This window comes from Pollicipes pollicipes, unplaced genomic scaffold (genome assembly GCF_011947565.3).
Source record: "Pollicipes pollicipes isolate AB1234 unplaced genomic scaffold, Ppol_2.1 Scaffold_7261;HRSCAF=8764_pilon_pilon_pilon, whole genome shotgun sequence".
Classification (NCBI taxonomy): Eukaryota; Metazoa; Arthropoda; class Thecostraca; order Pollicipedomorpha; family Pollicipedidae; genus Pollicipes; species Pollicipes pollicipes.
The window spans coordinates 14,171,030-14,198,558 of record NW_023597054.1 but is presented as its reverse complement, the minus strand read 5'-3'; the positions used below and the strand labels follow the sequence as shown (position 1 = coordinate 14,198,558).

Sequence of the window (27,529 nt, the reverse complement as noted above, 5' to 3'; positions counted from 1 at the left end):
CGGGCATACAACTGACGAGCCCTTAAATCTACGACCACCTGGGAAAAGTATCCCCACTCCCTTCGAGTTACTCGAATAACTATAAGATATACTAGTAACTAGTGAGCAGTGTAAGGTATCTTGACTTCATCTATTCATTAAGTGCCTGACACATGATAAATTCCACGCGTTTATGACTAAAAAGAAATAGACTTTGGGGCAGGTTGCTTAATTGTGCGTCATCAATAAAGGCAACCCCGGCGATTTTGACCTCCATTCATTCGCCGTTTCTTTCCTAGGTTTGCATTGCTTTGACGCAGTTTGTCCATTAAGTAGATTGTCTGCCAGTCAGGCTCAGCTACACCACACGAGGTCACATCCGATAGTTTACGTAGGTTAGGTGAGGTCAACTCGCAAGGGGTTGAACTAAAAGGGATTTGCTGCGCTTACTTGTAACAAGAGAGCGGGCGTAACTGATGCAGTTCTACAACAGTGACAAGGTGCGCAACTACAAGTATTGCGGGCGTTAAATGCCCCTGACGCCGTTTCCATTTTTCGTTCCCAAGGTTATCCGCTCGATCTGTGGTGCCATCAAGCACGTAACTGATGTCAACTCAACGATTTCTGTGCCAGACTGACCACGGCCGCTGATTGTCATTTGCTTTTTTTCGATCCCACGTTTCGGTCCTAATACGACACCGGCCAGTGCAGCCTCAGCCTCAAGCGGGGTACTTTCACCTCGCCCATGTGTTCGCGGGTCGCGGAACACCCCGGTAAGTGCTGGATTAATAAGCAAGCAAACAAAAGCGGATGCTGTACCTTGGGGATCCTGGCGTAGCATTTGGGTGGATCATCTGGGTGAAAGTCGATGAGATGCTTCTTGACGACGTTCTGCTCCTGGTGTGCGTAGCTGCAGTACGCGCAGTGATAGGCCACGTAGCCATGGCCGACGTAATGCTGCAGACAAGAACCAAGTTAGCCACAATTACATATCGTCGTCAAAACAGCTCATAATGAAACTTAACTGTTGACTGAGGAAAACAGCCTGCCACACGCACCAATATATACATGAGGGTTTCAGATATCATATCTGGCGTCGCGGCACGGTATATTCTCAATCGGATTAGCGTTGCGTGCCTGTCTTAAATTTTGTATCAACATTCATTCACGTACGCATCAATACAATGCATAGATATGGTAAGGGGGAGGGGCATGCACCCATGGAGGCGTGTGAGTACACCCTGTTCGCACCTACAGCCCCAGCCCCAGCAGATACGAAATCAACGGACACCTGACCAACCAGACAAAAACACCCACCACATCCCATCAACGGTTGGTAATTCAGAACACAGCCCTCTGAACAGCGGAGCCGACAAGTGGTGAAGCCGGCGCCGCACTGCCGGCCGACGGCGTACCCCGATCAGAGCGCCGAAGGTGGCCACCTTGCAGCCGCAGATGTGGCACGGGAAAGAGACGACGCTCGGGTGCGCCTCGCGGTAGTGGTTCTCCAGCACGGCCGCCTTGATGAACGCCCTGTCGCAGCCCTCTGGTGGTGGGAGAGGCAGGTCGGACACCGGCACGATACTCAACCGCGGGCCGGCCGGGGACCTGATACCAACAAAATGCGCGTCGCACGCCGAGGCGGCGATCAGCCGCGCGAACTGAAAACTGTCGGCGGCAGCACGAACTGCTGCTGCACCGGACGGCCGCCGCAAGCCCGACAAATCCAATGCACCGGTTTCTGACTGGCACCAATGGGACGAAAACCCGCCTGCATACAGCCCAAACCTGAACAGCACGAGCCACGAAACCCGAGCACCGAAGCAAAACACACTATCGCTGCCGCACAGCTCGACTAAAGCGACCCGAGGTTCACGCGCCCATCCCATGAACCGAAATCCAAGTCACACGCGACGCCCATCCCTCGCCATTGGCGCGCGTCCGCCGTCATGCCCGACAGCGGCGGGACCGGAGCGGCGGCGGCGGCGCCTACCCTGCGCGCAGATGTACGGCGTGAGACTGGACTCCCCCACCATCTCCGTCTCCACCAGGTGCGAGGCGTTGAGGCCGGGCGGCGGGTTGGCCGGGTCCGATTGCAAGAAGTAGGTGGGCATGTCACCGTGCCAGCGACGCTGCGGGTGGAAAGCACGCCGATTAGCGACGGTGAACCGCGGCGCTCGCAAACCGCAGCTCTTTTGATGTCAGCAGATATAAGGAACGACAACATTGTGCTTACTGGCAGGCTTATGCATGATGCCGCTCCGGCGAAACCGATTCAGAACCGGTAACTCCTATCGGGACTCATCTTCCATCACGCCCTGCCTCCCCACGTGGGCAGCCAAGTCAGCTCCGTGCATTCCTGTGGATTCCCGCCGACGAGCGTATACGGAGCTAAATCGACAGTCGCACACCCGTCCACACCGGCCTGTGCCTAGCAGACGGTTCGCACACCCGTCCACACCGCCCTGTGTCTGGCAGACAGTCACACACCCGTCCACACCGGCCTGTGTCCGGCAGACAGTCGCACACCCGTCCACACCCGCCTGTGTCTGGCAGACAGTCGCACACCCGTCCACACCGGCCTGTGTCTGGCAGACAGTCGCGCCCAGGTCCAGAGCCCCACAGCCAGCCCTCACCTGGTGCTCGTGCATGTACGCGTTCTGCCGGGTGCGGTAGAAGCAGTAGCCGCATTGGAACTGGGAGACGGCGTGCCGCTTGTACACGTGCTCGGCCAGGTCGTCGCCCTTGTAGCCGCAGTAGACGCACACCAGCCGCGTGTTCATGCACGTATAGGCGGCCTCGTTCGGGGCGCATACGTCGCACTTCTCGTGGTTGCGCAGGTGCAGCTTGAAGAGCGTGCCGTTGTTGGTGGTGAGGCTGCAGTGGACGGCGTTGCACTTGTACGCCGACTTGTGGTGCATGTGGAACATGAGCCGCATCACCTTCGACTGGTCCTTGAGGGTGAGGAAGTACTTCCACGGCCGCCGCTCGCCCCCGGGCGGGAACGAGAACAGCTCAGCCGCCTTCCCCGCGCTCCCACCTGGCGGCCAGAGCGCGACTCCGTTCAGCCGAGGCGCTCCAACACCACTACTTGCGTCGCGTCCTCGCACGGCTACACCGATCATTCGAAACCCAACCATCAACGCAGACCCGCTCCTCACTGTCAAAGGAGTTGGAAACTCGAACCGCACTAGGCGCGGCGGCGTGTCTCAAACCCAGAGTTCGAGTGCGCGCGGTCACTTTCCGAATGCTACGGGCGACCGGTCCTACCTGCGCCAGCTGAGAGTCCCGGGTCGGCCTCCGACCCGCCGGTCAGGCTCATCACACTCGATATCATCAGTCCAGTCCCGGCGCCCTGCGAATCATGTAGCACATTTACACGGATGCGATGGTCGATGGATACCTCTGCTACGACAGAGTTGATAAATTTGAATGAAAGGTTGGCGGTTAAGGATGTAGGTTGAGAAACACAACGTTTTATCAGGAATACTAGTTGCGTGATAAATTATTATGATGATGGCAATGGGCGTACAAAACAACTTGTTTGCAATGTGATATGTATGCAAACATATATATATATATATATATATATGAAACGGACCGAAAAGCATGTCAACCTTTACTCAAACGGGCACTTATACCACACGAGGTGTGTGAAGCCCCAAACACCCGTCAGTGGTGGCAAACCCAGGCAAATTTCCAAAGTCAGCACGGACCGTCATCTCGGATGACATCTACTATGAGCCAGAGGCTGACCGACTCATCTGACGTGACAACATTTTGCCCTTTTCCGGGAAAGTTCTGGGCGCCAGTGGATGCCTTACGTAGTCAAGAGTCCGTGCAAGAAGGACCCGGGGATATATCACTCTTGCACAATAACCGAGTTGCGTGAAATGAAAGGTACACTCCTTAGACCCCAAAAGCTGATCAGGCTTTATCTTTCAAGAGGCCCCATCGCCGAGTCATGTACCCAGTACTGAAGGAGGTGATGTATTAAAGCCCCTTGACAGACGCTAACACCATACAACATAACACCTTGATAACGGTCGATAGACCCGGAGTGAGCAGAGGCACGTTTGACGGCAGGAAGGTTATCGAAGGACATGGCACAGTCATTCCGCTGGGACGACCGGTCCGATTAAGCACCCCAGCCTCAGTTGTGTGTGACAATGATCGCCCATGCAGCCGCCAAAGGCCACAAGTCTTTCGTACTCGCCCCGTCTCAAAGAGCGCAGCGGCATAAAAGCGCTCGACAGTATCGTCGCCATGCGTCACATGGTGACCGAAATGTGCAGTCTGCCAAATTTCCAACCGAATCGCACGCAATGTCAGTTTTAGTCGTTTTAACCCGACTAGCGTGAGCGACCTCCTTCCCCCCCCCCCCCCCCCCCCCCCACCACCCCCAAAGGCAAGACGTACACTACACACGCACGCCGTTATCAATTCAAGCCACACGCTGTGGGAAAAGTTTAATGTTTTGGCTAGCGTCTATGCCTAATTATTTATCACTTAAGTTTGTATGCCTTTGTCGTAACATTTGAAACCAACAGCGTGCCAAAAAATGATTAAGCAGTGCATTCATCTTGGAGCGGTCGGTCGAATCGCCATCGCTGCATCACGTGACGGCGACTTTCTTGTTCACACGATACTTCGGTTGTCAAAACTCGGAGCCGTCATTGACGTGGCCGGCACACCCAGCCCAAAGGACGTTGAACGTCGGCCATGTCTTTGTTTGAAAATCCAACCCCAATGGGATGTTCACGAGCCCATGTTAAGTCCATGACTTGCACTTACAGGCCTCCTATTGCATAACTGCCTTTTGCCCACGAGGCGAGCACTACCGCAAGAATACCAATTAGGATGCATATGCGACCATTTATGGCACTTTTCATCTCTTATTAGATGAGACCAGTCAGATTTTATCGGCAACAAGTTTTCTTGAAATTTCTGGGAAGCTCAAAATCTTGAATTCAAGTAGGCGCCGCTGCGGGACAACGCTCAATGGATTCCTTGCTCACCACTACGATGGTAGTAAATTTTATGTGCGTTGCCTTTTCAACGTGTGTTCTGTATTAAAACACTTATTTTTTAACATGTTCGTGCGCGAAATGCCACGAAAACTTGAAACACTGGTAAGAGAAAAATATATGCAAGCGCGAGGCCATAACCACGCGAATTCGTGAAACGTTATACTATGGCTTTGATTTATCCCTACGATGATTGTAGTCATTCATACCCATAGATGTCCCACCAAGCCCGCAGGCACGCAAAGTGTGATTGAAAACAGCTCAAGAGTGATACCTCTAACCCGTAACCGCCGACAACGGCACTCTGCAGATTCTGCCGTCGTCCTGACGACGGCGATACTGTAGTCATTCACACCGATAGAGGTACTACCAAGCCCGCAGGCCGGCAAAGTGCGATTGAAAAGAGCTCACAAGTGACACCTCTATCCTGTAACAGCCGACAACGGCCCTCCGCAGATTCTGCCGTCGTCACGACGGCGGTTGTCATAACGGCGGCCGCGACACGCGACGCGATACTTCTTGCGGACTCTGGCTAAACTCTGGGCTATCATGAGGAGTGTCGTGCTGTTACAAAGCCATGTCAGCGTAATTTGGATTCAAATGCAATACAAATTTACATTCTTATTACATCTTGATGGCGCAGTGGTGACGCCACCCAGTGTTATGGTAAGACGTAAATGGTCCTGAGGTTTCACCAAAGTATATTTCTGAAGTGTTCCAAATGTGGAACACCCCCATTAACCCGACAGCAGCGCTCCAACGTGAACAGCAACGTGCAGCGTCCATCACACATGCAAGATACCCCACCGCACACTCCAGAGTCCCCTACGTCGGGCGAGTTCGGGAGTCGCAACCCACAGCCATAGTGCTTGGAGCACCGTGCGGACCGTCTTGCCTCCGGGGCGCGTCATTGGCCGCCGTTGGGCGCGCTGCAACCGGTCACGTGTGGAAAGCGTCGGCACTGATCCCAGGGGCAGCGCGTGACTGTTCAATGTTCTCTGTTCAAGTTCAACGCACTCTGAGGGCTGGGCGCAGGCAGCTCGCCAATTTTCTTCAGGAGGGCAATGCAAAATTTTCTCCAAACTCTGCGAATTTGGACCGAACTCATGTAAAAGAGCCCAACTATTACGTGTCAACCTCTTGGTTCATGGGCCCTTGCCACGCGCCCCACTCCCTCACCGGCTACGTCCATGCATACGCATTACTTGACAGGCTAGCGAACTGATCCATACCTAGATACACAACGCAGGTGATTCCCCGGTTGTCCGGGGCAATGCCGGGACGGGGAGTCCTCTATGGCGTGGCGATGATGTCAGGCAAAGCAGCCAGAGCGGGGGCAGGGGGGGGGGGCTGTCCTGGGTCACGTGTAGAGGGGCTATCCTGGGTAACAGACATGTTCCGGGTGGAACGTTCGAGCGATGCTGCGCTTCGCTTGTAACAATGTTTGAAACCGTACGAATCATTTAGTTTTTGCACGAACCTCTCGCACACCATACAAAGATACGCTGTTGCCCCTTTCCGACATCCGCCGCTCCACTTGTCAGTAATTGGTGGAACGTTCCCCGTCCTTTTTACAATGCCAACCTGGTTGGGCACCCCGGACATTCAGGTCAGATTGGGTGACACCGCGAGAACTGTACGACGCGCATACCTGCCACCCCAGTGCAGCAACGCGGGTCAAGTGCATGGGCACCCCCTACAAATTTTAAGGTTAGGGAGTGGATCTGTCACGGGGTGCTAAAAGCACGGAGGGAGGGTTAAAAGAGAAGGGGACATCTGTTTTTCTTCCACCAAACACCTGAACCGCTTTACACTATAACTCGCATGTGTGTCGGTGGGAGCCTTGAGCAATAAAACCAACCCGCGTTAGGTACCACGCAAAGTCTTTGCTCACTTTCCACCCATAGTAAACAATTTGTTCTAATGTGTTCAACGCAGGAGTGACAAAAATCTGAGCAAAACGTGCCTGCTCTAAGCACCCATCAAGATTCTGGGTGACTACTTTTGACTGGAAAATTATAGGCCTCATTATCAACTTGTATGCACGAGACACATCAGTTACAGGTTCTTCCCGCACCAGATTTCATAACACACCATTTTAAAATTGATCAACCCGGAACAGGCCGTGTTAACTGCACAATCTTTCAACCACTAAAACTGATGCCAAAAACGTAAACAGGAAACAAATCTCTGCATGCTGCGATACCGCGCAATCAATGACATTGGCAGTGTTACCACACGAAAATGTCTTCACGGAAACTGTGCCACTCGGGGCGTCATCGTTCGGCGGACACCTGAATGAGACAATCGCCCGATTACAGCAAACGTCGACCGAACACAACATGATACGTACCGTGTCATCCGAAGACAGCATGTCGCCACTGAGCTTTCGAATCCGCAGCTTCGGTCGGCTTTGCTGCTCCTGCTCAAACTGGTCGAAGTCGTTCATCAGCGATTCCAAATCGTCGGTCATCGAATTGAGGCCCTCCGTGGCCCTCGCGTCGGACTCGGCGCTAAACACGTCCAGCGGCTCCTGCTTCACAGCAATGGCCGAGATGTTCGCTGCGGCCGCGCCAGGCTCGCTTTTCGAGCCCATGGATTGCAGCCTCAGCGCTCTCGCCAGCTTCAAAGTGACCTGGTAGCCAAACTCGGACGTGTCGCTAGGTTCGGCCGACTTCAGCTCTTGCAGCGTTAGAGCGAGAGGGGGCACCTCAATAGGGCTCTCTTCGCCTTCCTCCTGAAACTCTGAACCCTCAGCATCCGATTCAATGTCGTTCTTTTTCTCCTCCTCTTCCTTTTCCACCTCCTGTGAGACTTGGTCCTCGGATTTCGCGCGCTCTAGAAGACGTTGCTTTCGCATGATCTCGAGATATTCCATCGGCGTTTCTTCTGGATTCTCCAGTTTGGCCATGAATTTGCTGCAATCCTGACGGGCTGCCAGAGCGAGCCTGTCGACATGTCGCGCCAGTAGAGCGTCCATGTCCGCCTTGCGCGACTGCTTCAAATTCGATTCCTCGTTTAACCACTCTTCCCCCACCACAAACACGTCCATGTCCTGAATCGGGGGCGGCTGGGCAGCCGCCCTCTTCTCATCCTCAGCTTTCCTTCGCTTTAAAGCATCGCTTACTTTTTTGCTGATGTCAATGGGAGGCCCCTTTGTTGACATGTTGACTTTGGCGTATGCCAAACTTCCTGCGTGGCAGTCATTCATGTGCTTCTTGACATTTCGCTCATGGAGCTGAACAAAACCACAGAGTTTGCAGGCATACCCATAGACCCATCCGTTTCCGATATCCACTTCTTCAATCGCTATGTTGTCCATCTGACACCCTTTGTGCACGTTGGCCATATGAACCTTGAGGAAATACATGCGGAACACTCGGTACCCACAGTACCGGCACGAGTATCTATATTCGCCCGTGTGCGAGCTGATATGATCAAACATTTCGTGAGTGCTCACGCTCTTGACCTTGCAAAATCTGCATTTGATCGAATACTGCTCGGGAGCAGAGGTCCCCGTCTGAAGATGGTCAGCGATGTGCTGCAGCATGTGGCGCTTGTTCAGAGCGGTAAATTTGCAGTACAGACAAGCGACGCTGTCATCGAACATGAGGGACGGTGGTATCCAGCTGAGATCGTCATTCATGAGCTTATTTTCTAGTTCCTGGCTCAGTGGAGCTCTCGCGGAATCATCACTTGGACCAAGTTCTTCCCCCAAAGTCGTCTCCAATGCCTCTTTGTTCAGCCTGACCGATATGGGTTTTCCAGGGTGGGAAACTACGTAATGGCGAATGACCTTCTTCCCACTGTATGGACAGTACTCACACTCGTCTGGTTCTATCCGCGGTTCCTTTTCGTTCTTTTTTACTACTTCCTCTGGAACAGGCATGCTACTCTTGACGTTAGAATCCGTGCTGGCCACAGGTGCCTCAACATCCGGGGACAAGACATCAGTCACATCTGTTGTGGAAGTTTCAGCCAGATTATTACCCAATGTGTCCGACCCAGTAGTTTCATCCACTTTCACTTCTGATTTGTTGGCCATGGCAGCTCTTTCCGCGTTTGTCCTCGCTCTGGTCAACAACAGCACTGGTTTCTTAGCAAGAACATTGGTAACGTCATCCGCTTTATCCGAAGCTTCTGACCTCCCAACTTGACACCGTTCTTCTTCGGACTCCTCTTCTGACAAGTTTTGGTCTTGTACCGCTGGCATGTTTTCGCGCACCTCTTCTTTCCCCTTGGTGCGCTCTGCAGCCTTACCCAGCCTTCGTGATGACCTCCGTTCTTTGGGGGCCTCCACTTGTTCAGTTTCCTCCGCGACATCACCGTCGCTTCTTTCGGGCCGTTCCTGCTCAGTCTGAACATGAACACCGCTAGCTTTTGAAACCGTCGATTTCCCCGCCTCCGACTCAGAATCGCTGTCGGACATCACAACCAGGCGAGTCCGCTTCCTTTTTTTCTTGCCAAGTAAGTCATCCGTGTCTACCGTAGAAGATACAGTATCTTCCTGGTGGCACGTCATTGGCTGCTTCTCATCCATCCCTGACTCAGTCTTGTCCAGGGGCTCAGGGTCCTCCTTCGCTGCTACTGATTCTTCAACAGAATCTGGGCGCTTAAGCTTGGGAATCTTGAAGCTTCCCAGAGAAGCCGCTTTGTGGGACGATTGGGGCACTGTGGCGGGTTTGGACACCGGTTTCTGAAGAATGAGAGGCATGTTGTTTCGAGCCGGTTTTTCCAATTGTTTGCGTTTATCTCTTTCCTCTTTATGTCTCCTCAAGATTTCCAACTCCTTTTCTAGTTTTTGCTTTTTCTGTTCTTCAAGCGTCATCTTGGCAGCACGTCTAGGATCATCTTTGCTCGGCAGGTGTTTCGCTGCCTGGCCTGGCTGGGCGTCGTATGGGTTGTAAAAATTATGCTTCCCGGGCGGTGGTCTTGCCGGGGCTTGATTCCTTGGGCCCCCGCCATGCTGTGGAAACCTGGGGTGATGGTGCAGAAGTCCAAGCTGAGACGCGTGTTGTGGGCTATACCCAAGCAGACCCGGGGCTGGCGGCCTTGGACCGAATCCCATCCCGGCCACGTGAGGTGGACGCAGGCTTCGGACACCGTGCACATGACTCGGGTACTGCTGCTGCTGATAACCCATGGGGGGTTGAGGCTGTCGCGGGTACTGGATTGTGGGACTGACAGGCGCAGGCTGAGACTGAATGTTTTGACGCTTCGCGTATTGGTCTTCACGGGCGTTCATATCCTGCTCGTATGTCCGCTTTGCTTCTTTGAAGATGGCATCCGCACATGGAGCAATCTTGACACCTTTACCATGCACTGTTTTTTCAGCAAGCTCTTGTTTGGCGCGCTTCGCTTCCGCGTGATCTACTAACTGCGCATATGCTATTCCTGTACACGCGAATGAAAAATCTACTTCTAAGACCAATTCAACCATGCCGAAGCCCTGAAAGAAACGAAAAATGTCCTGCCGCAGGGTCTTAGGTGGAAGGTTACGGATGAGCAAACATCTGTAAGTCGCATCAAGATCATTCACGGGCACATCCTTCTTAGCCACAGGGCTCATGGTCTGCTGAACAGTCTTCATAAGATCTTGCACGGAGTACTTCTTCAGCTGCTCACTGACTTTCTCCAATGTTGGATCTATCTTCTTTGCTGACTCTTTCGACATGGTAGATTTCATTCTCGGATCCTTCGACAGACCGGCCTTCGACGTACCTTCTCCAGCGGCATCTATCACTGAAGACGTTTTCGACCTGTCCATATCCTTACCACTGACATTTTTCACACCTGCACCTGACTTGGAAGGGGACTTGGATTTCGAACTGACTTCAAGTCTGTGAGACGATGCATGATCCCCAGACTGATGCCTTTTATGGGCATGGCTAGATGATTTGGCGGGGTCGTGATGAGTTCTACTATGGCTAGAATGCTTCATTTCGGCTTTCTGTTTCTTTCTTCGTTCTCGACATTTCTCGATTTCAGCCCTTTTCCAGTCTTCAAACTGACGACGTTGAGCCTCGGCCAGGGTTTCACCTTTTTTAACAACCCTGTTTTTGGTTGTAGAATGCCCGCGCTCTTCACTTCTACTTCCACCTGTTTTTTCACGTCGATCTCCGTCCGCCTTGCCTCCTGCTTCCCAACGCCGCTCACTAAATGTCCTGTGACTTTCAGGCGCTTGGCGTTCCGCTTCTTGCGACCTGACCTTTTCCGAAGATGTTCCTGTGCCGAGATCCCTGTTCAACTCCTCTAAGTCTTCTTTGGACAGAGGGGGTTTTACCATGAACGAAGGCATAAAGGCTGGTTTCTTCCTCAGCTCACCCCACTCGTCTTCGGGGTTGTAAGCATCCCCGTGGTCGGACGCATCCGACACCACAGCACTGTGTGAGACTGCAGGCCGGTTGCTCGAATTGGATCCCGCCACGCAATCTTCCTCATCATCAGCAGGAGGTTCAGTGTCAGGAGTTTCACTGCTGGTGCGTTCTAAGGGAATGATCTTCGGTCCTTTTGACTGTGAATCCATCTCCGAAGGACTTTCAACCCCAGTTTCGTCTAAGGTTTTAGACATGCCAACCATTAGTTTTCTGAGAATTTCCCGACCCCTTTCGAACTTCTTGTCCTCGCGATCACCACCCGCGAACGCCCCGGGTATCTGTGCAACAACTTCCGGACTTGGGCTTCGTGGCTGATCCATGTCATTGAAGTTCGTCGGCGATGACATACTAATCCGCTCCACAAAGGAGCTAAGCGGCGGACTATGTGTCGGAATGTCGTCTACCGGCCTGCCGAAAAAAACAGCAATTAGTGAACAGACTTTGCAGTGGAACTGAAAACACCATTGAATCATACTAAATCGATAATTAATGCATTCACCACTTTAAAAAATTACAGGATACATTTCATAATGTAATGGGACAACGTCCCATAAGCATAGCATAAACATGTAATAAGCATAAACCTGGCATTAATATTTGATGAACAATGTTGCAAATTCCACCCTACACTTAATCTCAGACGAGGAAATGCGGGACCATGATGCTACTGATCATGCTACCCTCTTCCCAGCAATTCTAGGTCACCATTCCCGGTGATAAAAAACATAAAAAACCGACACAGGCAAGCAAATACGCCGAGCCCCAATTCAACAAAGTTGGGAGACATAAAAACTCGCTAACGTTGGGAGACATAAAAACTCGCTAACGCCTGACCCACGTCTCCCAGTCGACCGTTTCAAATCTATCCACCATACCGGAGATGGGCTGAAGACCCCTGAGATGTGAAATTATTTCCACGCTACAAAGAACATAAAAATGGCGCTCGCTACACCAAGCATCCCCGTGGTCAGACGCATCCGCATTACGCATGAAAAAAGCCTTCGCTACACCGAATTCAGCATGCAACGCTGATACATTTTAACCCACAATGAGGCAACCTTCGTCCGAATAGAACTTTAAGGAGTCCACAGCGCTTTTCTCCTCCGTAATACAACACCCATCAAGATGCATTTGCGCTTCACGAGCAGAAAGGTCAGCCCAGCCCCAAACGAGTATGGTCAAACTCAGACAACTGGGGAGGACGGATGCCCCCAAGAGGTTAGCTAAGCCCGGACAGCCAGAAATGACGTGCCCGGATTACAACGTTCTTAAGTCATCCAGTGATGTGTGTAGGATGTAAATTAACTCCAAGTCAAACTGAAGACACCAAAGAAAAATGAAGCCGCTGCTATCTACAACCCTAACCCAACAACAAATTTCCGGCATGGCTAATCACTTCACCGGTACGTCTCGCAGTCTTTCATGTGGCACGGCTTCCACAACACACCATCAATACGCTAGCAATCAACAAAAACGACTTCACGCAAACCTCATGCCGGATGAGCTCGGTGTTGAGTTTTGCGTGTCCCGCGGTGGAGATGGACGTTCCCATTCGGATTCCGGATACAACAGGTGTCTTGGTGGTTCTGGTGGCCGAGGTACTTCCATGACGTCGTCGTCTGATTCCTACACGAAAACATCAGAAATCAAGCAGCAATTTAAGGCAACCCAAAGTTTCCTCCGCACCAACAGCACTCGGAGAGCACCAAAAGCAAGAGCGAATGGGTGTACCTGAGGATTTACCGGTTGCATTGGTCTTAGAACGAGTGGAAAATTGTGATAAGATACAACCATTTAACCAAAACAGGTTCCTAAGAACAGATATATCGCCACTTCGCCTTTCTCAGCCATAAGGGTATGTATAATAAAACCATCGCTGAGGAATACCCAGACTAAGACCTTTATACATGAGCAAAGACGCGTTTCAGCAGCGAAAGAAGAAACCAACGGAAAACCCACAAATGGCAACCAATTAGTATACACAGCGTTTGAAACGGTCTTGGTGGACAAAGTCCCTCACGATAAACTGAGTGGCACACCCCTAGCAGCTGTAGTTTTGTCACTACCTGCCCCCCCCCCGCAGTCTACGGTACACGTAAAAGTGCATCCGCAAAGTGTGATATGCATCTTACCCCTTCTATCTTGTCATGCAGCTTTTGTAATACTTCCTCGCACTTCACCAACAGTTCGTACTTCAGCCTGAAAACACATGGATGTCGCAGGTTGTTAGGTTCAGACAGTTAACATCCTCATTCATTGGCAGAACAACGAGAGTACAAACCACCAAGAAATGGTGCACGCAACACAAGGTAGCATAGCAATCAGATATTATAAAGAGCGGTGCTCTGCAACTGTAACCGAGGAACAGAATGCCTTTAGAACGGTGCCATAAGCACACACTATCTCATGAAGGCCGCTTGAATTTATTGCTTGCGCTAGCGCCCATCGTTTGGCCATCTAGCACCAATTTGTGAGCGTGCATGGATAGTAAGAAAGGCACACTGACGTCAAATATTAATGATGTCGTCAGAGCACATCCCATCATATATGTGCATACCATTTGAAGCGCGGCGTTCCGGTGCCACACTGCATAGGTTACTACTTACTTCCGGGAGCTGTCGGTCAAAATTCCGAGCAAATGCTTCATCTTCTGCAACTGCGCAGCCCTCGCTGGGTCGTGCGTACGTTCCAACTTCGTTATCATCTTCCGCAGGAAGGGTAGATAGCGCTGAAGTTTCTCAAGCTTCTGCTCGTACGGTTGACTGGAACCTTAAAGATTGATCAGCAGCTATCGATTAAAAACCGTTCACTAGAGCAAAAATTCACGAAATTAAATGCCTGTTGATGCAGATCAGACCAGGCGATACAGCAGATTGGCTAGCCCCAGGTATCAACGGTGGCGTCCATCACTAAGATGGTACCGTGCTATAACAAGTAAAAGCACCCTTACGATGCCAGTCAGAAAAGCACAAAAACGAGCTACGAACTTACCTTGAAAGCTACTCATCGTGAAGTTGTTGATCAATCGACGGACGTGATTACAACGTCCTGCAAGTAGAGTAAGTATGTTAACAACACATGCGCGAAAGGTCAATTTCACATCGACCACTCGCGAAACTGGGTACCTCATATGTATAGAAAAAAGTCCGTGATTTTAAAATAAACCTGCATTCATAGCAAAAAAGGCAAGGTTCGGAGGCATATGCGGCATATACATATCGCGACAATTTACCAATCCCACACACACAGTGCAAAATGGTAAAACAACACAGCTCCATGGTAATACTGAACTTGTTGTCATCTGACTGTTAAAGTGGCGTAGTGCATCATGAAACCAGTCAAAGAAGTACAGAGAACAAAGACGACTTAACGGTTTTGAACACAATGTCATTTACTTTGACAAAAAAGAGTGGGTTCACACGGTTTTTTTCACAGAACCAGTCGAGGGCGAGGATAATCTCCCCCGCCCCAGAGACCAGTCCACATTTTGGTGTCATCAGCTGATTGTCAAGCACTTACCAAAAATATGTGTTTCCAAGACCCCCATATATCATGAACACGATGGTTATGCGTACATCAGGGGGTTACCATTTCAACGGCGGGTTTCGATCATCTATGCGGTATATTTTAAGCCTATAAACCTATTTAAGCCTAAGTTGTTCATCAGAGTTCATAACCACTGAAGGTCACCAAGTCCTACATGGCTTCGAATGGCCCGTACACCTGATCACATTTCGCCAGATACAAGCCCATGAGCAATTTTGCTGCACCTGAGCAAAAAGTAATCTGGAAATATGTCCCGCGACACTTAATTCGGTTACCTTAAACTTCAAACTCGCATGGCCCCACCTTCACCTGACCCCTTCGAGTTGACCACACCATGGCCTCAGAGACCTATGAGCAGCTTTTGGGAGGATACTAGGCTCTCCGAACGTGTAAATATTTCCGACCCCACGATGGATTCCCGAGACAGGTTTCGGGGATCAGGGGGTTGGATCTAACCCTTCCGTCCCCGTCCCCCCCCCCTCCCCCACGCAGTCCTGGACTGCACATGATTACCACAAACTCCTTAACGAAAATCGAGTGTTTGTTATTGAGCATGTATGGAACACGACGCAATGCTCATAAGGACACTTCAATGGTTTGTTATATTTCCCTTCCCAACACATTTAATACGTAAGATCCAAGGTTATTGTCACCGCGTTGTTATTTCGCCTAATAGTCCAGCTATTTTTCGGCTTTCGGCTTTAGTATAGGGTGTCAAAAGCCAAATCTATAGTCATCGTTAAACGGCGACTTGGATGGAGCCTGCTACCCCCGCTCAGTAGAATTATCACTACTCTTCCCGGAGCACTAGAAGTTAAGTAGAGTGGAATACATTATCAATGTATTTTATCATCACATCAAGTGGAAATAAGCCTGCCAGAAATGCACCTAGTCATTGACCAACTGTGTGCTCAACTGGGGTGCCGGTAGCTTCGTGGTTAGGTCGCGTATGTTGAAAACAAGAGGTGCGGACGATTCCACGCGGAACCGACTTTCGTGCCACTGTGAGAGGCAGGCGACGCGATGAGGCCTCAGCTGCTGAGTGCGTCATAAAGCCTCCATGACCACGACTAAGTGACAAACTCCTGTTCATTTAAACCGCAGCAATCACGTGTATCACAGCCCAAAATGTTGTTCTTTAGCTTAGCAAACAACAGAAGATCAGCGCATATGTCATGCGAACAACATATCTTAAAAGGACGAACCATTTCGGTGCAGTCCACGCCCAGGGGGCGTCATTTCGTAAAAAAGGTAGAGGGGGCTGTGCAATGAAAAATGACTCAAAATCAATCTCTCCGTAACAGGCCACACACGGACTTCTTCCGGATTTGGCCCACTTTCTTCCCAAAGCAGGGGGGGGGGGGGGGCTGGAGCCCAACTAAGAAGCAAACTACACCCCCATCCACGTCATCTGACTGAATTGACTACGTAAGACTAGGGAAGGCAGTTCAGGAGACATGTGTCCCGGTGGGCATTCTGGGGGTGGCGTGACAGTGGTGAACCGTACTGGGTGGAAAAGACAATTCGTGGAGATGGGTGCCCGATATCCCACAACCAGTCCTATATACATGCCCTCTTGAAACCAGTGGGCTGTGCTGTGTTGTGGACAAGTTACGCACAATCACATACACCTCATTCTATGCTATAGCTTAAGTCTTTATCGCCCCCTTAGTAATCCACTATTTTTTGGTTTTGTTTCTTGGTAGGCATGAGGTGTCTTATTGCCCTTCATTAAAAAAACCGTGGTTGTCCGGCTGAGGCTTTGCTCGGTACTGCGTTATTCCTTGGAGTAAAACCTTGGCGCCAATGCGCCCCTTCGACGCCTGAACTCGTCAATTAGACCAGGAACTCCGCAGCAGCTTCAAGGTTCTCTCTAGCCGACATGATTCTCTTCGAAGACGACCCACCCTTGCTGGGCTCAGGGGTCAACCACCTGGGTACACGAAATTTCTAGCGTTATTCGCACTAACCATGAACCACGTGAAAGAATCCCATACTCCGTCAGATGTGAGGACACCACTTGATATACGCCACGGAAACGACTTTTGCAGGCCTTATTCCTTAAAAAAGATGTGGGGTTTCTGTTCAGCATCTATACTGTTATAGTACGATTAGGGGGAGGCCCCGACCCGGCTTTCTATCCGAGCATCCATTCTGTCTAACGGCGTGGAAAGTACAACGCTCATCTATCCATATCAGCGGTGCAGAGTCCTGGCACCTCCAGGGATCGTAACAGCGTGGTAAATCATGAGTGACCATTTGACGTCCAAAACAAAGTTTAACCCCACCCCCTTCCACCGAATAAGGTTCGGTAAAAATTTTGCGCCTCGTCTGGATTCATCAGCGATGCTACATTGTGGATAAGCCCCTTGGGACATTCCGTCCCCCAGTCCATCTGAGCTGTTCTGTTCATGGCTATGTTCAGGTTTGTCCAGATTTGATTCATATGTCCAGACACTCCATTCATTAAAACTACCTGACAAGGTCCGTCGCGTAGGATAATGCCCTCAAAACTTGCCGACATCCCGACTCCAAACCCTCCTCTACGATTTTTCATACCAGTCAGTGCTACCCACTTCCCCGCCCGCACTCGACGACCGTCGTGGTCACTGGGCTTTAGGACACACCCAGCTGCTGACATTATACGGCGTCGCCAGCCTCTCATCTTCGCAGGACAGGTGGACACCGCGGGGAATCCAACTCCATGCCTCCAGTTTCCCAGAGGCATACGATGATGCCTCACGATGACGCACGCATGGCATTCGACGATCGATCGCAGCATGTATGCCATAACGGATCACCGCATGACCTAACGGATGGCATGCATTTACCCATGAAAATACACAATGCAACGCATACAAGCATATGTCATCAGTTAGGCAAAAGCAGATTTCTCCAATATGGCTGCGGAGACTGCACCAGTGCTGCCCTTCACGGCGCCAACCGAAACAATGGCCGCCCGACGCCCAGCAGGCCGTTGTGCGGGTACATCAGGATGACGTCTTCTCCTCTAATATCAAGCCATATTTCAGTTCGATTTCTTAGCCCGTACCTGGAGAACACCTTCAGCGATGTCTGGATGCAAGCAGATCACCTTCGTCGTTCTCCTGGACGACAGGACACCATTTCTCGTCAGTCACCATTCTGGACCAGCTACCACAAATGCGCAGCGGAGGCGATCGTACATCTCTTCAGCGGAAAGCTAGTTTCCAAAGCACAACAAATCTGTTTCTTCAGTTTCTGACGAAACTTCCAGTTCAGCTTTCTTCACCTCCTCTTAATGTTGCACCATACGCCACTCTCTGTCTTCGGAAATTCTTTCCCCGATCGTTGCCACACATACCCACCCGCCCGCTCACTCCAACACTCCCCTGCATCCGTGCCTGCGGCGTGAACGCCATTCGCTGTGCTCCACCAACGGGCGCATGCGCAATAAGCTCAAAGTAATGGCGGCGCCCAGTGGCAAGGGGGGGGGAACACGAGTGTGGAATGGTGAGAGTGCTCGTATGATACCAGTGGAGCGTTGGTGGGGCTGTGCACGTTAGAAGTTTCCTGCTGTGAAGGAAACTAACAGCAATTCATTTTGCGGATTCCCGCACGATGGGTAAGGTCTGAGGGAGGAACGGATTGTGACTGCTCTGCTGTATGTGATGTAGGGATGCAAGTGCCTGCCCAGCCGTATAGGTCCCCAGCTGGTTAATGGGTGGCTACCTCAACTGTCATCAATGTTTTTGTAACCCATGTAACCCACAACCCATTTTGTAACCAATTTTGTAACCCATGTAAGCAGAGCACAATGCAAAGACTGTTCTCCTCAGGGGTTTGTAGCTTGGAACATTGGTACTGCTTTGTAAGAAAGTTGCTTATGTAGTTCCAACTATACAGTAACTCAAACTTGGGTAGACCAAGGTAAGGCTGCTGATGTTTGTGAGCTGTCTTGTGTAATTATTGAGTAAAGGCCAGCATGCTATACAAGCTTGCACAGTTGTGCCAGCAATTATTATGGTGTGCTTCAAAAATTATGATAACATGAATGAGCTACTATGGTGGGCTTGAAAAAGAAGCTTAGTGTATGCTAGCTGGTTCAGGCTAATTTCTTTTTTTTCTTCTTTCTGTGGAAGGTTAGGTTTTTATGGTATAACATTAATGTTAATGTCACAATTGTGAAGAGCTTAAGGTGGTCTCCATTAGGCCTTCTATATTCCAGCAAAAACATGTTAGATATCTGTAATATTTCTAATGCCATGAACCTCTAAGACTTTTCCCTTTCAGACCCTCTTTAAAAGCCAATAATCCTTGTGAAAAGTTATATCCCAAACTGGTATGCATTGCTACAAATATGTCCTTACAGATGTTTATGGGCTGCTTGATGATACCCCTAGGTTTGTGTGTTACATTCCTATTCTTAGCCCCATGTATTTTCAGCATGTCTTTCCCTCTCTGCACAGTCAGCATGGTTACCCTGTTCTCTGATGTTACCTGATATGTAGCATTGCTGCTGTCACAGGCGTTGGCCTTAGCTGTGGTCATCCCAGACAAGGGCAGAAGGCAAGCATCTGAAGTAAGCTACCACTAAACTGAACTGCTATAGTTGGTTAAAGTGAAAGGCAGGAGCTTTAACCAACTGGGCTATTGGGATTGACATATGTTCTGTGCCTATCTTGGGTCAAATGGAATCCAGGGCAGGTACCTCTGCATTGTCATGTTATGTGTACTGCTGTCATGTGCTAGTAGGTCATCTTCCATGTATAACTTAGGTGTTGCAATGCATCCAGTAGCAGAAGCTCTATGGTATTACGGGCATCTCACTTGAGCAGGAAGGGTGGGCACCAGGGGAATCAAACCAAAAATCTCTGGTCTTCCAGATACACAGCCTGACTGCAATACCATCAAAGCATCACTGCAACCTTCTGCAACATCAGGTGAACCATGTAAACACTCCAGAGGTTGTGGTTGAATCAGTTTTTGAATCGCATGCCTCTAAAGCAAAAGTGGAATTCTGATTGTCACAAAGAGTGATGTCATTTTACATGGCTGAAGCTATTTTTGGTGCTATCCTGTTTTTTGATGATCACTGTATGCCATCAGTTGTATGTACTGTTACAGCAGCATGAGCAAGATGTGTGGCATAGTTGCCATGATGGGTACATACATATATACACATCTAAACTTGTGCGCAGATCATGATCTGGAACTTGTCCCCATGCAATCATTGATAACATGCTACCACATAATACCAAGTGCACAATTCTGGATTTGCCATCCAGCAGACAGTTTAAATTAAGTTAAACATCATGCAAATAACCTTGACAGCAAATGAGCACCACCTGATCTCATTCAAATGAATGGGTAGTAGGTCATGCCCCAAATTTGAGTGAAAATATGTTGACAGTTTATTATGCAAACTGATGCTGCATTTTCAGTTGTCTTAGGCGTAGCTTAGAATGCACCCTTCCATGTACGCTGGTAACCTGCTACCATCCTACACCATGTGCCATCATGTAGAGTTAGCAACAAAGCATTTTGGCTATGAAAACTAAGTTGATGCAAAATGTCCTGGTTTTAGCCAGACTGCATCATTTACCTTACAACATACTTGAAATTTAACAGAATCATCATGGTATTTCTGACTGTTTCATAAAATGGACAGAGCAATGACTTTGAGGGCTGCAACTGTATGCAGCAGAAATTTCTGTGGGGTAGGTAGCCATTTTTGGTGGTTTCTTTTTAGTTAATGCCTATTGTGCCCACATTAAAGTTCAGAAAACTATGGGAATACCCCAGCTCTCTCCGTAGATCTGATGTTCCTGAACGGCCCTCCCCCTCCCCCTATCCCCAGCACTTTCCATGGTTTTGATGGTCCTGATGGCAGCATGTTTTAAAGCTGGCAGATGATTTGGAAGCATTTGGGGTGTACAAAGGCAATAGTAACTATGACCTGCTGCTAACTGATGTAAGCAAATTCAGTGAGTTGTCTGCAGCATGACAAATGAAATTCAACCAGCATTTGTGAAAGATCATTTGTGCAAGCGCATATCAATTGAGATGTGATCATTCAAGCTGTGGTAAAAGTGTCTAGATATTATTTTTAATGGTGAGTTAACAACATCACATCAGAACATAGAGGCAGGGCTAAAACACTTCAGATATTTGGGACCATTACTAAGTATGCAGCATATGATTTGGAAGGATTCATTATAAGAAGCTGTGCTTTGCATAGGTGAGGTCATCTTTGGACATGTAATTGGTCCATGCCTGTGCACCAACTTATCAAATAAGTTGTTGGATTTTACATGAGGGGTTTGATAAGGGGAACTAGAGCAGTACATGGAAGACATCACCATTGGTTAAGATTAAACTGCATCAGTATTGTTTTGCGGCATCATTGTCACAGCAACATGGAAACAAATCATTGAAGCAAACTGGGTTATGAATCAATCAAAATAAGCTCATTCATTTTTTCTTTTATTTAAACATGGTGCAGACAACATCTTCAAAGGACAGAAAAGGCCCTTTGGAATACAGGAAAAATGGAAGTGACTTCTGGTTATTTTAGGCAAGCAAACTAAATAAGGGGCGTGTCAAAATTTGATCAGCTGTGAGTCAAACAATGGCAGCTCAGTTCCTCAATATATGTATGTATCAAAACTATATCTGCTTTACTGGGTGGGAATGGTGCTACTTACAAGGGTTGCTGTGGCTCATTGTGCCATTTATGCCTGATGTTGTTTGGTCCTGCTTGTGTACATTGTATATCTACATCAAGTGACTAACAGGCTCATTAAGTACCAATTTTCACACTTGGTTGGTGTAGGCAGTGACCTGCTCCGCAGCTGCTAAGTAATGTCTGGCAGAGGTATCACGACATTTCCATCAACGTGGCTGTAGCCATAAAGCAAATGGCTGGCAGGGACTGGGGGTCTATCTTTAGTTGCTAGTTATGTATATCAACATCAATTTGATTCAGCTGAATAATTAGGTACGCGAAACATGAATCTGACGGGCTAAAGCGGTATTGATTCCGGAATCGGATTTGATTTTGCTAGAGTTAAGCACAAGCCTGGAGGCATGCAAAAATGAAATGCAACTGCTGTCTGTGTGCTTGCTATTGTTTGTTTTGTTTGGTTTGGTTTGGATTCTTTGTGAGTTGCTCATGTCTCGGATGTTTGGTTCTAGGGGGATCGGTGGATCGATGCTAACGTCTTCAGGAGATGTGGTCATATTCACGACACAACGATCAAATTCGGATTTGATTACGATGCCATTTGGCTCAGCCTTTCTCTGTGTTTGAGGGGCCCAAATGAGGTCAGACGGGCCTCTCGGGACCGAGGACCAATGGCCCGACTGGAATGCTAAAGGGCCCGAAGTGCCGGCTGCAGATCCCATGAAGAATCCCGATGCCAAGTGCGGTGACCTCAAATGTCAGTCAGAGGGCCTTTTGCACCGATTGTGGACCGCCTGGGCAATGCAGGCCTCTGTTTCGGCCAGAGACCACCAGCGCCTGAAAGTCGGCGCTGTGACGGTCCCGACCCTGGGTCCCGTTTCTTAAGCAGGGACAAGGCGGGGGCCCCTGATTGGTATTGATCGGAGTCTCACAACACAGAGGGGCCCCCTATGTCAGTCAGGGGCTCATAGTCGACAAGGTGCTTTTCAATGTTCCGTCCAGTGTCCGCAGTGTCCCTTTGTGAGTTAGCATGTTATAACTCCCGATATCATTATTGCTGTCCTATCAGCATGTGTATTATCCGCACGCACGTGTACGTACCTCTACTGATTGCAGTATTTTATCGTTAATTCATTGCGTTTCGAATATTGGAAACCATGCTTTGTTTTATTCATAAGTGTCTTTCTGCCCCTTTCTGTCTGCCATAAGCCTGCTTATCTTGCACGTGGATTGCGCGGTCACGTTGCACCAAGGATCTCTAAGGCCGTTCCGTTCATGAGTTGGTGAAAACAAGCCTGACACCAAAATCGCGTAAGCATGCATTGTTGCTCTATAAAACTATAACGTCATGCATAACTGAAAAAAATGGTGGTCCTGCAGTCCCTCATCCCGATTGCTGCGATACGGGTAACACAATATTTAGGCCGTTGCCTAATTTTAACTTTGGCTAGCACTCCGAAACATTATACGATGCTGGTCGCGTCATTTATCAAGGATTTATGCCTTTTCTTTTAAAATAGTCCTCAACTTATAGACGTCTCGCTCCTTACTTTATATCGTTGACCAATGTGATGTGATGATGTGAGTGTGTTGTGTTGACCAATGTGATGTCGAGCATTGCGGTCTCTGGGGGCGTAAGCGCCGAGTGGCTGGCGCCTTTGCCCTCCATGTGGGGATTAGAGTCCGAACCCGGTTGCGCCACGGCCCCTGTTTCACATGGCCCTCGCCCTCACGTTTCACATCGCTATGATTGCCTATGCAGTCGCTGGCTCTGCATAACGGGATCCACGACGATGTGCGTGGCTTTCTTTTTTTAAATAAGAGAGAGGCGCTGGTCCCAATATTCGCCTTTCCTGGCACGTCCAATTCATTTAAGGCGTACCCTGGCTGCCTACCTCTGCCGTCCAGACAGCGGTTTGCTGAGACACTCGGATGTTGATGACAGCCGGGCCTGAAGACTGCCAGCCCCTCGGTCAGATCGGGCGCCTGCGTGTTGCGCGGGAATGTTAGATGAGCTGTACAATTGCTCTCTTCCCCTGGTGTCGCCACGGCCAGCTTTCATTGGGTGCATGGACCGCTGCCGCGAAATATTGTCAAGCTGTTTCATGGTTTATTTACGAAAGGCAATTGTTAAACGGCCTTGCGCAGAACTTCATACGTTCCCTTACGTCATGCGTTTGCGGGCAACGGTTAAACGTTTGTGCGCTCTACCGGTATATTCACATGCAATTCAATGGCCACAAGCAGACGGTTGTCACCGCTGCTTGACATATCCCGTCCTAATGCTATTATTGTCGGCTTTACAAGGGCTCGCTCACACTTTGCGGGGTACCGCGGCGCGGCGCGTCGTTATAGTTCGTCTCGCGCCCGGGCGCGCCGTCCGGGCAGCTGCCGTCACGTCAAATCACAGATCAGCAGCGTCCGGTGGCCTCGGCACCGCAGGCCGGGGTGCCGCTAGCACCTGTACCGGTGCGTGCAGACAGGGCCTGCACCGCTTCACCACACATACCCGCATCTCGAAGGTTTTGACATACGCTACACAAGGCCGACAACGGTTGATACAGATGGCTCGTCGCCGGCCATGCCCGCCAGGCGGGAACTCCGCGCCTTTTAAACCCGACCACAGCTTCCCGCTGTCGGTTGGCCTTCCGCCTGTGTGAAGCGTTAGTGCATGTCCTATACGATTAGTACACTGTTTTCGTACGCAGTTTTGCAAGCGTACGATTTTCGTACTCAATTGTGCAAGCATTCTTATGGCGGTTCTGTTGCGAAATGAGTGTGCAGGTATAACACCGGCTTGGTTGCGTTTCTGCATCAGAATTGAATCGCCGCCTGCCACGAAATGAATGTTGGCCCGATAATTACTTAAACCGGTATGAATGTCATTCAAAACGCAAATTATGGAGTGAGGTGTCCAGGTTGTCTGAAGGCGAAGGCAACAATACGTACAAAACACAAGCACCATAACAACACATCGCATTCAGAGGACCAAAAACAAGTCGTTAAAGGTTTAACATTTCTCGTCACCGGCGACCGGACGCTTGCCAAGTGTCTAAAAAGCATACTCTATTGCACGCAGCACATCCGCGCCGCCTGGCGCGTGGTCCGCCTCCGTCCTGGTCCGCTCGTCGGCCGCCGTCCGCTTCGCGCGCCGGCGATGGCGGACGGCGTCGGCGCGGCGGCGCGCGGTTCAGGCACACTGTATCACATCGGGGGAATGGAGCCGCTCACAGGCACGTCTCTGTCGGCGAGCGCGTCTGGAAGAAGGTGGGCGCCGGGATACGGGACCTGCCGACCTCTCTCCGCGGTGTGACGCCGGCTGGCGGCGGCGGCGGCGGCGTCACGGCCGCTGGCGACGCCTTGTGCTGCCGCAGCAGCGCCTCCATCTTGCGCAGCAGCCGTTCGTCGCTGTCGATGTCTGGATCGTCGATGAGCTGCGCCAGGATGCCGCTGTACTTGCGGCGCGGTGGCGTGGGGCTGGCCGGCTGCGGTGGTGGCCGGCGGCGCGGCCCGGGCGAAGCGGACGTGGCGCGGCTGCGCGCCGCGGCGCCGGCCGACGGCGTGCGGAATGTGTCCGCGCCCAGCGCGGCGCGCTCGCGCGGCTGCCGGCCGCCGCCGCTCCACGTGTTCTTCCCGCAGCGGGCGAGGCGCGCCTCGCTGGCGCGGTTGGTGCGGAACGAGCCGCGCAGGCCGGCCTCGCTGCCGCCCGACATGCTGCGCTGCAGACCGCGCCGGCCACTGTCGGCCGACATCCGCCGGCCGGCCGCGCACGGCGCCGGCGGCGGCGGCGTGCACGGTGCGCACGGTGCGCTCGTCTTGGGCTGGCGCAGGATCTTGAGGCCGCGCAGCGCCGTGTCGATGAAGGAGCGGCGCGGCGGCTTGGGTGGCTCGGCGCCCGGCCAGGCGGGCGCGCCCGGCGCTGCCCGGCCCGTCGGCGACGCCGGCTGCTCCGGGTTCGTCTCGCCGGATTCGGTGGACGAGTGCGTCAGGCTCGACTCGGGACGGTCTGAAAGGCAGCGGACGATTACGGGGCGCCCACAGATGTCGGGCATGGGTGTGGCATAGATCAGTTATTGCTGTTATGTCACATACTAATTGTATATATTAACAGGATCCATTCAAGCTCACTACCTGTGGTTCACGAAATATTTGGCGTTCCGGGACCCTCGAAACGCCTTCACGAGTCAAGCGCAGCCATTGCCTCAAACAATGAAGTTCGTAAAGGGGTAGTCGCGAGGAAGCCCTGGGTGACACCTCTCGTTGATGACCTAGTTTGCGTCGAGTTAGCCAAAACCACGGACACGTTTTATCCCTTTGAGGACGCTTTTAGAAGCTTGTAACACCCCGCGCATGTCGAATGCCCTCGCCAGTATTCCTGAGAGCACGTTGGCATCCGTGTAAAACATGCCTCGTGGCTGACTGCTAACGAAGCGTTTGTTGCAGACATGCCTCATGGCTAACTGCCAAAGAAGCGTTCGTTGCAGGCAAGCCTCATGGCTGACTTCTAATGAAGCGTTCGTTGCAGACATGCCTCATGGCTGACTGCTAACGAAGCGTTCGTAACAGACATGCCACATGGCTGACTCGCGTGCGTTGCGGACATGCCTCATGGCTGACTGCTAACGAAGCGTTCGTTGCGGACATGCCTCGTGGCTGACTGCTAACGAAGCGTTCGTTGCAGACATGGCACATGGCTGACTCGCGTTCGTTGCGGACATGCCTCATGGCTGACTGCTAACGAAGCGTTCGTTGCAGACATGGCGGTCGAGGATGTATCGAGCGCCGACATGGCCCGCGCCAAGACGCTGCTAGACGACCTCTCCGACGGCATCGGTAAGACCAGCTCGCTGGTGGCCGCCCTGACCGCCAAGGTGAAGGACGGGCAGCTGGACACGGCGCATGGCCTCAGCTTCCTCGAGATGAAGAACTACCTGCTGCTGAGCTACCTGGCCGACCTGACGCAGGTTATGTCACTGAAGCTGCGCGGCCGCTCGATCGCCGGCGACGCCAGCGTCGACCGGCTGGTGGAGTTGCGCACCGTGCTGGAGCGCATCCGACCCATCGACCAGAAGCTGCGCTACCAGGTGGACAAGCTGGTGCGCATCGCCACCACCGGCCAGCTGGGCGAGGGCGACCCGCTGCGCTTCAAGCCGCAGCCGGGCAACCTAGCCAGCCGGCTGGACGACGAGGCGGGCAGCGGCAGCGACAGCGACGAGCCGGCGGCAGGTGCCGGCCGCCAGAAGTCCGACGGTGCTGCCCTCTACGTGCCGCCGCGCATCGCCGCCGTGCCGTACGACGGCGACGAGACGGCCGAGTCGCGTCGCGAGCGCCGCCTGGCGGCAGCGCGCCGCCGCGCGCTCAGCAGTTCGGTGATGCAGGAGCTGGGCCGCCAGTATCTGGACACGCCCGAGGAGGTGCACGACCTGAGCGACACGTACCGCAACCGCAGCACGCGCGAGGAGGCCGAGCGCACCAAGTACGAGGAGGACTTCATGGTGCGCCTACCGGAGACGAAGCAGGACCAGCGACGGCGGCGCGAGCTCACCACTGACTGGTCGCTGGGCGAGGAGCTGACGCAGCGCGCCGACCTCTCGGCGCTCGAGGGGCGCTTGCCCGGCCGCGGCAACAAGCGACGCCGCGCGGCCGCCGCTTCTAGCGCCGGACCCAAGCGCAGGAAAGGCAAGGGCAACAAGAAGCCCAGATTCAGTCTATAGTGGCGTAGGCGAGGCTGGTTTTCAATACACTGACGACGAGCGTTTTCTCCGTGTTCACCTGCGGATTGGTGACAGTTATTTTGTAAAAATGCGACGTGCTGCGTGGCTATCGAATCCCATATCTAGTTTCAGCGGGACGGCCCTGAGCAAGTGAAATGCCTCGCGCGCCCCGTGCCGTCGCGCGTGCGCCCAGCGCCGTCGGCGCGGAGTCGAGCACCTTGT

At 51.5% G+C, this 27,529-nt stretch overlaps 2 protein-coding genes across 4 annotated transcripts; one reads left to right on the top strand and one right to left on the bottom strand.

Annotated features, from left to right (window-relative positions):
- Positions 1-798: 798 nt before the first annotated feature.
- LOC119111789 (uncharacterized) lies at positions 799-18,260 on the bottom strand (the record flags this gene model as incomplete). Its single annotated transcript, XM_037235613.1, is given in 11 exon segments — positions 799-936; positions 1,395-1,525; positions 1,973-2,111; positions 2,616-3,019; positions 3,250-3,334; positions 7,360-11,791; positions 12,873-13,009; positions 13,516-13,582; positions 13,990-14,152; positions 14,375-14,431; positions 17,982-18,260. Coding segments are annotated over 10 exon segments (5,712 nt in total), but the record flags the coding sequence as incomplete, so codon positions are not given.
- A 125-nt stretch (positions 18,261-18,385) lies between these two features.
- On the top strand, positions 18,386-27,351 carry LOC119111854 (neuroguidin). Of its 3 annotated transcripts, none has more exons than XM_037235688.1 (3): positions 18,386-18,533; positions 19,795-19,851; positions 26,349-27,351. In XM_037235688.1, the coding sequence occupies exons 1-3, from the start codon at positions 18,530-18,532 to the stop codon at positions 27,305-27,307; spliced, it is 1,020 nt and encodes a 339-aa protein (XP_037091583.1). In that variant the 5' UTR covers positions 18,386-18,529; the 3' UTR covers positions 27,308-27,351. The 3 variants fall into 3 exon arrangements, with proteins under 3 accessions (XP_037091583.1, XP_037091584.1, XP_037091586.1); XM_037235691.1 differs by having other exon boundaries at positions 18,397-18,421; XM_037235689.1 differs by lacking the exon at positions 19,795-19,851.
- The last annotated feature ends 178 nt before the right edge of the window (positions 27,352-27,529 follow it).